We start from the raw sequence: 12,327 nt of genomic DNA, 5'->3' as shown, positions 1-12,327 counted from the left end.
GATTGCCATTGTCCAGAAACAATTGAAACTGTCTAACCACATAAATACTGTGACTACAAGACAAGGTCAGAAGCTGGAGCCATCCACAAGGCACAAGTTGGAAGGCTCCACTTCCCTGGATGAATGCAGCTCCAACAACACTGAAGAAGCTCAACACCATCCAGGACAAAGCAGCCCATTTGACTGCTCCCGCTTCCACAAACATTCACTCCCTTCACCACTGCTGATCAGTAGCAGCCGTGTGTACCATCTACAAGATGCGCTGCAGGAACTCACCAAGCCTCCTTTGACGACAGCTTCCAAATCTGCAAGCTCTTTAAGTCCAAGGTCAAGGTCAGCAGACAGATGGGAACGTCACCAACTGGAAGTTCCTCTCCAAGCCTCACTCACCATCCTCTCTTGGAAATATATCGCTGTTCCTTCACTCTCCTAGGAACTCCCTCCCGAACAGCACTGTGGGTGCACCTACACCTCAGGGACTGCAACGGTTCAAGAAGGCTGCTCACCACCACCTTCTCAAGGGGAATTAGTGATGGGCAATAAATGTTGGTCTAGCTATCAACACCCTCATCACGTGAAAAGAAAAAGAAAATCACAGGTTCCTGTCTTTAACCAAATTAATTTATTCCACAGGATATTAATAAACATAAACACATTGGATGTGGAAAAGGCATTAAGCCCTGTGGGTTTGGTCAGAACAAGCTGGATGGATAGCCATGTGGTTCCACTACAGAAACAGCATCTACCAAACAATGTGGAAAATTGCCCAGCTATGTGCTGCCCACAAACATCAGGACACATCCAATCCAACCAATTACCACCCCACCCGTCTTCTCTCAGGCATCACCTTCTTCAGCAATAATCTGTTAAGCGATGCTAAATTCTCCACGGCCACAGTATTCAGTTCTCATTCCAACCTTGGTCTGAAAATTAACTGAAGTTCTGAATTCTGAGGTAAGGTGTCCTTGACATCAAAGCCACATTTTGATCAAATGTACCACAAAGCAGCACTAGTAAATGGTTGTCAATGACAACCATGGAGAATCTTTTCATTGATTAGACATATCTAAATATAGAAGATGGCAGGAGTTTCTCAGGATGACACCCTCGGCACAACTTTCTTCAGCTGGTTCATTAATGACATTCTTTCCTGCACGAGGACAGAATTAGGGACATTTGCTGATGATCACACAATGTTCAGCACTATTCCTAAACCCAGAGACTCTAAATCACTTTGCTTGTGTAAGCTGTATGCAAGATCTCAACAACATTCAGATTTGCGCTGATTAAGTTACTAGTCACATTAGCACCATTTGATGGGCCGAATGGCTTCCTCTGCACTATAAATTCTGTGATTTAAGTACCAGGCAATGGCCATCTCCAGCAACAAAGAATCTAAATACCTTCTCTTAAAATTCAGGGGCATCATCATCGCTCAGTCCATTTTGATCAACAACCTGGGACTTACCATTGACCAGAAACTTAACCATACCAACCGTTAAATAATGTACCTAAAAAGCAGGTCAGAGATTTGGGGCCTTATTCTCCATTTTTGAGACCAAGGGCGGGTTTCTCCTTCCCGCGCAATAGATTTCTGGCACGACACGCTTTCGGGATTCTCCGTTTCGTCAGCTGGTCAATGGGGTTTTCCATTGTGGGGCAGCCCCACGCTGTCGGGAAACCCCCGGGCTGCCGGCAAATGGAGCATCCCGACAGCGTGGGGCAGAATTCATTAACTTTCACAACAGCAAAACTGGTGCCGAACCTGGATTGAGTCAGCGACCGTGGAAGGGCTAACACGTGGAGCACAGTCAACTGTAATGGAAAACGGTGTGGGTTTCACCGGTCTGTGATTGTCACTCAGGAGACTGACAAGCTGCAGCCACACATACACATTACACTCCCCACACACTCATCCCAGCCAAGAAGATGGCATGGTGGCACTGGAGCGAGCCTTTACAGCTGATGGGTCACCTAGGAGGGTGGCCTGCGGGGGAACTATATGACCCACGGCAGTGGCGACAGCGGGCACCCCTGCCTTATTCCCCTGTGTAGTTCAAAGTTCTGTGAATCCACGTCATTGATCCATACACTCGCCCTCAGTGCCACATATAACAGGCACACATGCCACAAACTTCAGCCCAAACCCAAACCTTCCCTGGACCTCAAACAGGTACGGCCACTCCACCCAGTCGAATGTCTTATCTGCATCCATGGACACCACTATCTCCGGTACCTGAGCACCGACAGGGTCATAATCACATTTAATAGCCTCGTTATATTACTAGAAAGCTTCCTGCCCTTTACAAAGCCTGTTTGATCCTCCACACAACCTTCCATCGTTCCCGCCACCAACTTAACCAGCACTTTCACGTCTGTATTTAACAGCGATATGGGCCTATAAAACCCACATTCCACCGGGTCCTTCCCCTTTTTCAGTATTAATGTGATCGTTACCTGCGTCAACATCTCCGGCAGCTCCCCCTTCTGCAAAGCCTCATTAAACACCAGGTCCGTCGCAAACTCCTTATAAGATTCCGCCAGGTAGTCGTCGGGCCCCGAGGTCTTCCCCAACTTCATATCCCTTATATTGTCCACTATCTCTCTCAGCCCCTGGGGCTCCTGTAGCACCTGTCTCTTCTCTTCCTCCAGCTGTGGAGACTCCAGTTCATCTAAGAACCGCCCCATGTCCCACCCTTCAACCCCCGGGTCCGCCATGTACTGCTCCTTATAATAATCCCTAAACGCCTCATTTATCTTCCCGGCTCCGAGCTTCTTAAATTTCTCTACCAAGAAGCTTGCAAGCAACTTGGCCGTCCACAGAGTGACCAGAGTCGCGGCAGTAGCCTCCGCCATTTTCTCCGCAGGTGAAGCTCGAGGGTCTTCAGCGTCCGACGATGATCCTTTGCGTATCTGCTGCTTTGTTTTATACTTTTTGGACATACCTTTTCGTTGGGCGCCTTATCCCATTGAACTACTAAAGTTTCCCCCCCAACACCCCGCAGAAACTGGGTGAAAAGAGCCAAAAACAAAGTACCCTGGTGGGAAATGAAAAAAGAAAATGAAAATCGCTTATTGTCACAAGTAGGCTTCAAATGAAGTTCCTGTGAAAAGCCCCTCGTCGCCACATTCCGAGCCACCGTGTGTGCGATTACTCACTAGGTGGCGTCACCAAACGTCCCTTCAGCTGTTTTTCTGCGATTGGACTAATGTGCATTGAGAATGAGGGTAGCCTCTGGTATCCTTTGTTTGACAGTGGCTTCCCTTATCCGGTTGGATATTCCCTCCCTGGGTGGACATGGTGCTGGTAAGCGGACGGGGGCTCCTGAATGTTAGGGGGGAGGGTCCAGTCCTCCCCCACAGGGTGCCCACCTTGTAGGTTGTTCTTCCTCAGGACTGAGGTCTGTTCCTGCCTCGGACTAGGGTGTGGATTCTTTCTTTTTGTGGGCAAGGTGTCTTGTCCTGATTGGGTAGGTGCAGGCTTGGCGGGGTGTAAGTGCCGGGGCTGTGGGGGGGATCATGGAGTCATATTCTCCTGAGTTTCTTTTTGGGATGGTGCTAGGCTAGGTCTGGTCTGGCGCCTGTATCCTGTTGTCCCCATGGGACGGGTGTGCTGTCTCCGAGGGCACCTGTGGAGGATCCCGGTGAGGCTGTGTTTGGCAGTGATGATAATAGGATGGACCGACCGTGTGTCTAATAATTATCTTGTTTCATTTCCTCTGGGTGGGAGTGATATCCCTTTTGTGGCTTTGATGGCTGTCTCTCCTCCTTGTGGAGTGCATCGGGCAGTTGCTCGAGAAGTCTTGTTGCCTGAGTGATTAGTTCTAATGGTTCTTGCTCTCCTTCTCTACTTTTTTTCTTCCTTCTGAGAGCCCCGGAGGGGATGCTTCCGCTGTGTCCTTCACCGTGTAATTTGTAAGAGTCCTTCCTGTTTATTTCCTTTGTTCCCATTTCTTTTATCTCATTTTGCTCCGTGCACCCATAATCGGGACGTGCCTATGAGCAGAAGAGGGCTTGCCAGGACATTGTGACAGTTGACTGGACAGCAGAGCGGGTTCAATTCCCGTACCTGCTGAGGTTATTCACAAAGGCCCCGCCTTCTGAACCTTGCCCCTCACCTGAGGTCTGGTGATCCTCAGGTTAATCACCACCACTCAGCTCGCCCCCTCAAAGGGGAAAACAGCCCATGGTCATCTGGGACTATGGCGATTATACTTTTCCTACTTGCCAGAACATTATGTTCCCAGGATTTGTTTTGGAAAGAGGAAACCAGGCTCTTCGGCACCGGGTGAACCTTAGGAACCGGTTTTGGAGGAAGTTAGTTCAATTGGTTAACTGGCAACTAACTAAGTTGGCTAGGGACAGTTTTCTGCCTGACAACGATCAGTGATTGGTTCCTGTGGGATGCTTTCTGAGAGAACTGAGCAGAAGTGTTTGGTCCTTGGAAGAGAAAGGAACTCACTCTCTCTTGCTTGCTGAAGTGAAAGAACTGCTCTATTGTTCTGAAAGCAGAGGGTGCTGCACAGGTTCTTTGCTGTGAACCTGAAATGATGCTGAGTCTGCAGTGGAGATAGACAACCTTGCCAGAGAACATCATCTCAAGCCTCGAGGAAGGAAGTACTGAACCACATAAGGATATTAACTGAAAGACATCCCAGTGCATCAAAGATCTTTATCCTTTTATTTTGTTAATATTTTCTTTCCCTCTCAACCACGCTTTCCCCTCGGTGTTGTTTGTCTGGGCATGTCCGTGTAGAGAATGGTAGTAGGGAGGCATTGGGAAAGGGATATTTGATAGTCAGGTACCTTTATGTCTGTTTAATTATAATACTGTACATAATAAACGTTTAGCCATGTTAAAGTTACAGACCTGATGACTGCAGTTTATTGGGCTCAGTCAAGGATTGAAAAAAATATATTTTTATTCAACATTTGTCATTTTGAAAATGCAAACAGCAACAGTAAACTAAAAAAAGAAAACAATAATCTTGTCCACACAACCCAGCCAGTGGTATTTGAAATGTGTGGGGGTTGTCTGTGTGTTGGAGAAGGGTCTATGTATATTGGGTCTGCGTGTCGGATGTCTGTATGTGGGGGAGGTCTGTGTGTCGGGGGGTGGGGAGAGGGTGAGTGGGGGTCGGGGGGGGGGGTCTGCATTTGGCGTGGTATGTGTGTGGGGGGCAAGTGTATGGGGGTCTGCGTGTAGGGTGTCTGTGTGTGGGGGAGAGCTTTGTGGGGAGGGGGGTCTGTGTGGGTGGAGTCTCTATGTGGTGAGGTGTCTGCGTGGGGGGAGGTCTGTGTGTGGGAGGGGGTCTGTGTGGGGGGGTTCTGTGTGGGTGGTTCTGTGTGTGTAGAGGTCTGTGTGTGGGGTGTCTGTGTGTGTGTAGAGGTCTGTGTGGGGGGGGTCTGTGTGGGAGGGTCTGTGTGTGGGGGGGTCTGTTTGTGGGGTGGGGTCTGTGTGTGGGGGGGTCTGTGTGTGGGGGGGTCTGTGTTTGGGAAGGTCTATGTGTGTGGGGGGTCTGTGTGTGGGGGAGGTACTGTGTGGGGGGGTCTGTGTTTGGGGAGGTCTATGTGTGTGGCGGGGTCTGTGTGGGGGGGTGATCTGTGTATTGGGGTGGTCTGTGTCTGGGAGTCTGCGTGTGGGGGAGGGTCTGTGTGTCTGCACGCAGATGACCTCCTTTACACATTTTGGACCTGGTTGGGAGTTTCCATGGGATCATGGGGATACTGACTCCTCCACAATCTTTTTCGCTGTAATATTGCGTACTGGAGTGGCCTCGGGAAACCTAGTAGACACATCCATTATAGTCAAAAGACTTATCCTGTTTTACCTCATCAGCCTTCCCAGTCCTCTTCTTCAACCCCCAACACTGACTTTACATGGCCTAATTTATTACAGTGAAAACATCTGAAACTAGGTCAGCATGGTGGCGCAGTGGTTAGTATTGCTGCCTCACGGTGCCGAGGTCACGGGTTCGATCCCGGCTCTGGGTCACTGTCCGTGTGGAATTTGCACATTCTCCCAGTGTCTCCCCGTGTCGCCCCCACAACCCAAAGATGTGCAGCGTAGGTGGATTGGCCATGCTAAATTGCTTCTTATTTGGAAAAAATGAATTGGGTACTCTAATTTATTTTTTAAAAATCAGAAATTTTTCATTTCTCTTCCACCCTCCTGGATTTCTTTTTTAATCTGAGGTACACGCTCCTTATTATCTCCCATCAGATCTCCTTTATCTTTACCACTTGAGTATTTCTCTTTTCCCCAGTTTCTATCGTTCACAGGCTGAAACTGATGTTGGAAACCAAGCTTTGATTTATGAGCTAATTCATAATTATCTGCCATTTCTGCTGCTAATCTCACATCTTTAACCCTCTGCCCTTCCACATGAGTTCGCACTACATCAGGAATAGAATTTTTAAACTCCTCCAAAATTATCAGTTCTCTAAGAGCTTCATACCTTTGAACTATTTTCAAAGCCCTTATCCACCTATCAACATTACTCTGTTTGATCTTGTCAAACACTATGTATGTTTGACCAGTTTGATTCTTTAAATTTCTAAACCTTTGCTGTCGGCCTCAGGCACGAGTTCATATGTATCAAAGATGGATTTCTTTCACCTCCTTATACGTCCCAGATACCTCCCCTGATAGTAATACAAACACTTCACTAACTCTACCTACCAACTTTGTTTGAATCAGTGATACCCACATGTCCTGCAGCCATTTGATTTGTTTAGCCACCTTCTCCAATGAAATGAAAAAGGCTTCTACATCCTTCTCATCAAACCTTGGCAATGCTTGGAAATATTGAAATCGATCCCCACCAAACCTTCGACTGTGATGCTCTTGCTCACTATCCTCATCACTATCCTCAGACTGTAAGTTTCTCTTTATCTCCGCCAATTTTAACTGACTTTCACGTTTCATGGCCAGTTTCTGAAGTTCAAAGTCTCTCTCTTTTTCTTTTTCCTCTCTCTCTTTTTCATTTTCCCTGATCTGTACCTCCCTTTCTCTCACTTTTGTTCTGCTAGGGCTATTCTTTCTTTTTCCGTTTCCTCTCTCTTCTTTTCTTTTTCCCTCACCTGTACCTCCCTTTCTCTCGCTTTTTGTTCTGTAAGGGCTGTTCTTTCTTTCCCCTCATTTTGAATTCAAACTGCTTTATTTATTTTTCATGATTAAGCTGCTTTAATTCTGTTTCATGTTCAAACTGCTTGATCTGTAATTGAATTCTTGCCATTTCCAATGATTATGACTATGTGTCAGGCATACCGCTGCAATTACCTTTTCTTTTTGTATTTTGTCAGGCAATGTTAATTGCAATGTTGTTGCCAAATCTGAAAGCCTTTTTTAGTCTCCGTTTGTACGGGACTGCACCTGATCTTCTCCACCCCCAAAAACCTCTGTGCCTCCACAGCACACTCCCTATTTAAACTTGAATAAACACCTGAAAAGGACACACAAATATGCTCATCCCTCGCTGTCTTTAAGTTCACTAAGCCAACCCAATCACGAAAGATAGCCTTTTATCCCACGAGCATCCAAATTTGTTATGAGCCAGTGTTTAGAAAACCTTAAAGTATATTATGGAGTTCACCTGACCTATACCTGTTTATTGATTTTGACTGGGTTGAGCACAAAGAGCCTGCCTTTCAGGTGTTATTCAACTGACAACTTAGGCGCTTTTAATAAAAAAAACAAGTTTTATTCTAAGAATTTAGTTAATATTTGTATAAAGACACACAGCAAGAATTTTTATCAACTACAAACATAAATCCCCACACAGCAAAAGTAATCTATGTATAATCCTTAATGAATTCCCCCTTTACTGTTTCAATCCGATATCAAAATCCAAGTAAAACCAGAAACCCCTTTTTAAAGGTGTGGCCCAGCACACAGCATTCTCACTTAAAGAAGACGTGTTAGTGATACTCTGTTTCTCTTTTCAAACCGTAGATTTGAATTCCTTCCAGAAAGCAATTCTCTCTTTGAAATTACCAAGTAACCTGGAACAGCTTTTAAAATGAAGATGGAGAAAAAACACTTCTTTCAACCTGTGCAATTCAAACCAGTCCAAAATTCAAAGCGAAAGTAAAAGAACTCAGAGCCACAGCCCAGTTCCACCCACACAATGACATCACTGAAGCCATGTGAGAAGACAAAACATTTCTTAAAGGGACACTCCCATGACAATTGATTTATTTAAAGCGAATTGAGCTGTCGGGGGGAGAAGGTTAATTTGTTTTGTTGGGGGGGTAAGTGGAAAAAAGATGCACATTTGTGGGTGCGGGTTGGGGGATGGGAGGATGGGGGGGATGAGGGGTGAGTGCGTTGTTGGTTACCCGTTGCCATTGTTGGCTTTTGTATTTTTGTATATATGAAAAATGCCTTCAATAAAAATATTTTTATAAACTAGACATATCATAAGGAAAATTAGGATAAGCATTTTACCAGGATTAATGGAGTATATCATTTCTCTCCAAGCTGTGTACTGTAAGGGGCCGTTAAACTTTCCGAGAAACAGGGAGACATCAGCTCCTGAGAGTGTGTGAATCTCATCACTGATCCTGTAAACATTAAACAGTTTATGTTATTAATTCAACTTTGTTAAAATATTGTGAACATGCTATGAATGGTCAAGTTATCCCAACATTCCCATCTTTCAGCTCTTTGTGTATTAGAGAGAGTGGGCGCGACCTCCTGCCCACGCTGCGCCGGAAAAGCATCTCGCGGCGAAGCGTGGCCGATGAAAGCCGGGAGACCCGCTCCTGGTGTCCATCTGGCTTGCAATGCTCGTGAGATTCAACGCAATCTCGCAAGACATTGCCAGGAGAATCCCGCCAAAATGGGCGGGCTCAATTTTTGGCAAATCTGTATATTAAAGCCTTACTCTAATGTGCAGATTCCCGAGATACCTGAAGCTTTGGGATTCAATCCCTTCGCCTTCAGGACCTCGGGCGAGCGCTGTTTGGTACTGGTCACCACAAACGGGGACCAGACGGACCGGTACTCGTGTGGGTCCCCAAGGGGATCGGAGGCCTCCAGCTGCATGCCACTTGGGTGGAGTGGTGCCCTGGAACTGCTGGTGTGACCTGGGTACCCTGGCAATGACAGCCTGGCACCCTGGCAGTGTCACCTGGGTGCCAGGCTGACACTGCCAAGGTGTCCAGGTTGAACTGGTAGGAGGACTGTCGCAATGCCAGGTTGGCAATGACAAGGTGCCAAGCTGGCATTTGTTGCACATACGCAATTGGGTTGAGGTTTCCCATTGTGGGGGACCCTCCCATGCTGCATTTGGGCTGGAGGGAGATCAGGGGCCTCTCGCTACAAGGGGATTTTGGAGAGCTGAGCACCCTGTTGTAAAAATCGGGGCTATGTGAGATCTTGGTCACATGTTGTCCGTTTAGGCCACTTGGTCGAAGCGAGTAGCATTGAATAGCGTTGTGTTTCTCGACACTGCGAGTGCCAGGAAACACGCGGCTTTGATCTTTTTTGGGAAGATCGTGCCCAATGTGATAGTTAATCTTATTCTTGCAAATGAGTGAAAGATAACTTGGAAGTTCAATGCCAAAGAACAGAAACATCCTGATGAATAAAACATCTGTAGCCTGGTGACACATCCGTTACTGCGGTGTTACATATTGGGGAGGTTTCCTGGTGCAGTGAGGAGCGCCTGTGCCTCTGAGCCGCAAACCCAGATTAAACTCCCACTCGATGACTTGCTGACCAAGGAAAGTGTGTTCAGTGTCCCGCCTGTCAGGAGTGGGAGAGGTTCCTGGTCTACTAGGTGACCAAAAAAAATTGGAGCCTCAGCCGCCACTATTGAAAGCTCCTGCCTATAACGTGCATGTAAAGTATGTGTTGCCACGGCAACACGGTCTCCTTGGTGAGCCAGTTTGCTGCACGACAGATGTGGATCCGATTTGCGTCAACACCATTGGGCTGGATCCGCGTCTGGCTGGTATGGATTTGGGACCTGCATCTTTTCCCTTGGTGGGGTTGTGGTGCTGTGGGTTGGAGCTGCCTTTGTGTAGAGAACTCAAGACGATTCCGCATATAACAGGACAAGTTTTGCATTTAGTCTGCACACTTGCTACTTTATAATCGAAACGCTTTAAATATTAGAAGCTGTGTAAACATCAAACATTGAGCGTTAGCTTATTCGTCCATAATGTAACATGTGATCCCAAAACACTCCGAGAATCCTGAACTCCTCAACTTTGATACCTGTTGCTCACCTATTGGTGGCTGTGCTTTAGTTATTTAGTCCCGAAACTGGAATTTCAACCCCAAATCTCTCTGATTGCCCACCCCTCTTTCCTCCTGAAAGAGAGACAGTAGGATAAGTTCAAAGGAAAAATAACTTGGAGAGGTTACTAATAGAGGTGTGAAGATACAAAAGGGAGGTATGAAAGCCAACAAAAGGGTACTTTACCTGAATGCTCGTCGTATTCAGAATAAGGTAAATGAGTTGATGGCGCAAATCATCATGAATGACTGTGATTTAGTGGCCATTACTGAAACATGGTTAAAGGATGGTCATGACTGGGAGTTAAATAGCCAAGGGTAGCAAAGTATTTGGAAGGACAGAGTGGACGGTAAGGTAGGTCTGTCATTTAAGGATGACATCTGGGCAGTAGTGAGGGATGACATCAGTGCTATGGAGGATAAGGTTGAATCTATTTGGGTGGAAATCAGGAATAGTAAGGCGAAAAAGTCACTGATAGGAGTAGTCTATAGACCACCAAATAGTAACATTATGATGGGATGGGCAATAAACAAAGAAATAACTGATGCACGTTAGCAATGTGATTAGCACAATTGCTTCACAGCTCCAGGGTCCCAGGTTCGATTCCCGGCTTGGGTCACTGTCTGTGCGGAGTCTGCACATTCTCCCCGTGTGTGCGTGGGTTTCCTCCGGGTGCTCCGGTTTCTTCCCACAGTCCAAAGATGTGCGGGTTAGGTGGATTGGCCATGATAAATTGCCCATAGTGACCAGAATTGCCTTTAGTGTTGGGTGGGGTTACTGGGTTACGGGGATAGGGTGGCGGTGTTGACCTTGGGTAGGGTGCTCTTTCCAAGAGCTGGTGCAGACTCGATGGGCTGAATGGCCTCCTTCTGCACTGTAAATTTTATGATGAATGGTACAGCAATTATCATGGGGAATTTTACTCTACATGTCGATTGGTTGAACCAGATTGGTCAAGGCAGCCTTGAGGAGGAGTTTATAGAATTTGTCCGCAATAGTTTCATAGAATAGTATGTAATGGAACCTACGAGGGAACAAACGGTCCCAGATCTTGTCCTGTATAATGAGACAGGATTAATGATCTCATAGCTAGGGATCCTCTCGGAAGGAGCAATCACAATATGGTGGAATTTAAAATACAGATGGAGGGTGAGAAGGTAAAATCAAACATTAGTGTTTTGTGCTTAAGCGAAGGAGATGAAATGAAAAAAATGAAAATCGCTTATTGTCACAAGTAGGCTTCAAATGAAGTTACTGTGAAAAGCCCCTAGTCGCCACATTCTGGTGCCTGTTTGGGGATGCTGTTACAATGGGATGAGAGAAGAGATGGCTAAGGTAGACTGGGAGCAAAGACGTAATGGTGAAACAGTTGAGGAACAGTGGAGAACCTTCCAAGCGATTTTTCACAGTGCTCAGCAAACGTTTACACCAGCAAAAAGGAGAGACGGGAGAAAGAGGAAAAATCGACCATGGATATCGAAGGAAATAAGGGAGAGTATCAAATTGAAGGAAAAAGCATACAAAGTGGCAAAGATTAGTGGGACACTAGAGGATTCAGAAATCTTTAGGGGCCAACAGAAAGCTACTAAAAATGCTATAAAGAAGATTAAGATAGATTATGAGAGCAAATTTGCTTGGAATATAAAAACAGATAGTAAAAGTTTCGACAAATATATAAAACAAAAAAGAGTGGCTAAGATAAATATTAGTCCTTCAGAGGATGAGAAGGGAGATTTAATAATGGGAGATGAGGAAATGGCTGATGAACTGAACAGGTTTTTTAGGTTGGTCTTCACAGTGGAAGATACAAATAACATGCCAGTGACTGATGGAGGACCTTGAGACGATTGTTATCACTAAGGAGGTAGTGATGGGCAAGGCTAATGGGGCTATAGATACATAGATACATAGATACATAGAACATACAGTGCAGAAGGAGACCATTCGGCCCGTCGAGTCCGCACCAACCCACTTCAGCCCCCACTTCCACCCCATCCCCATAACCCAATAACACCTCCTAACCTTTTTGGACTCGAAGGGTAATATAGCATTGCCAATCCACCTAACCTGCACGTCTTTG

The 12,327-nt window shown here is 46.2% G+C and overlaps 1 protein-coding gene across 1 annotated transcript in view; it reads right to left on the bottom strand.

Moving 5' to 3' along the window:
* Positions 1–12,327, bottom strand: part of LOC140390431 (zinc-binding protein A33-like) — a 36,459-nt gene that overhangs the window by 8,870 nt on the left and 15,262 nt on the right. Inside the window, exon 5 of the mRNA XM_072475573.1 lies at positions 8,450–8,565. Coding sequence (XP_072331674.1) covers positions 8,450–8,565 — 116 coding nt within the window. The remainder of the gene's footprint in view (positions 1–8,449; positions 8,566–12,327) is intronic.

This window comes from Scyliorhinus torazame, chromosome 14, assembly GCF_047496885.1.
Source record: "Scyliorhinus torazame isolate Kashiwa2021f chromosome 14, sScyTor2.1, whole genome shotgun sequence".
In the NCBI taxonomy this organism is placed as follows: domain Eukaryota; kingdom Metazoa; phylum Chordata; class Chondrichthyes; order Carcharhiniformes; family Scyliorhinidae; genus Scyliorhinus; species Scyliorhinus torazame.
The sequence above is the reverse complement of the archived record's forward strand: the minus strand, read 5'-3'. Positions and strand labels throughout refer to the sequence as shown.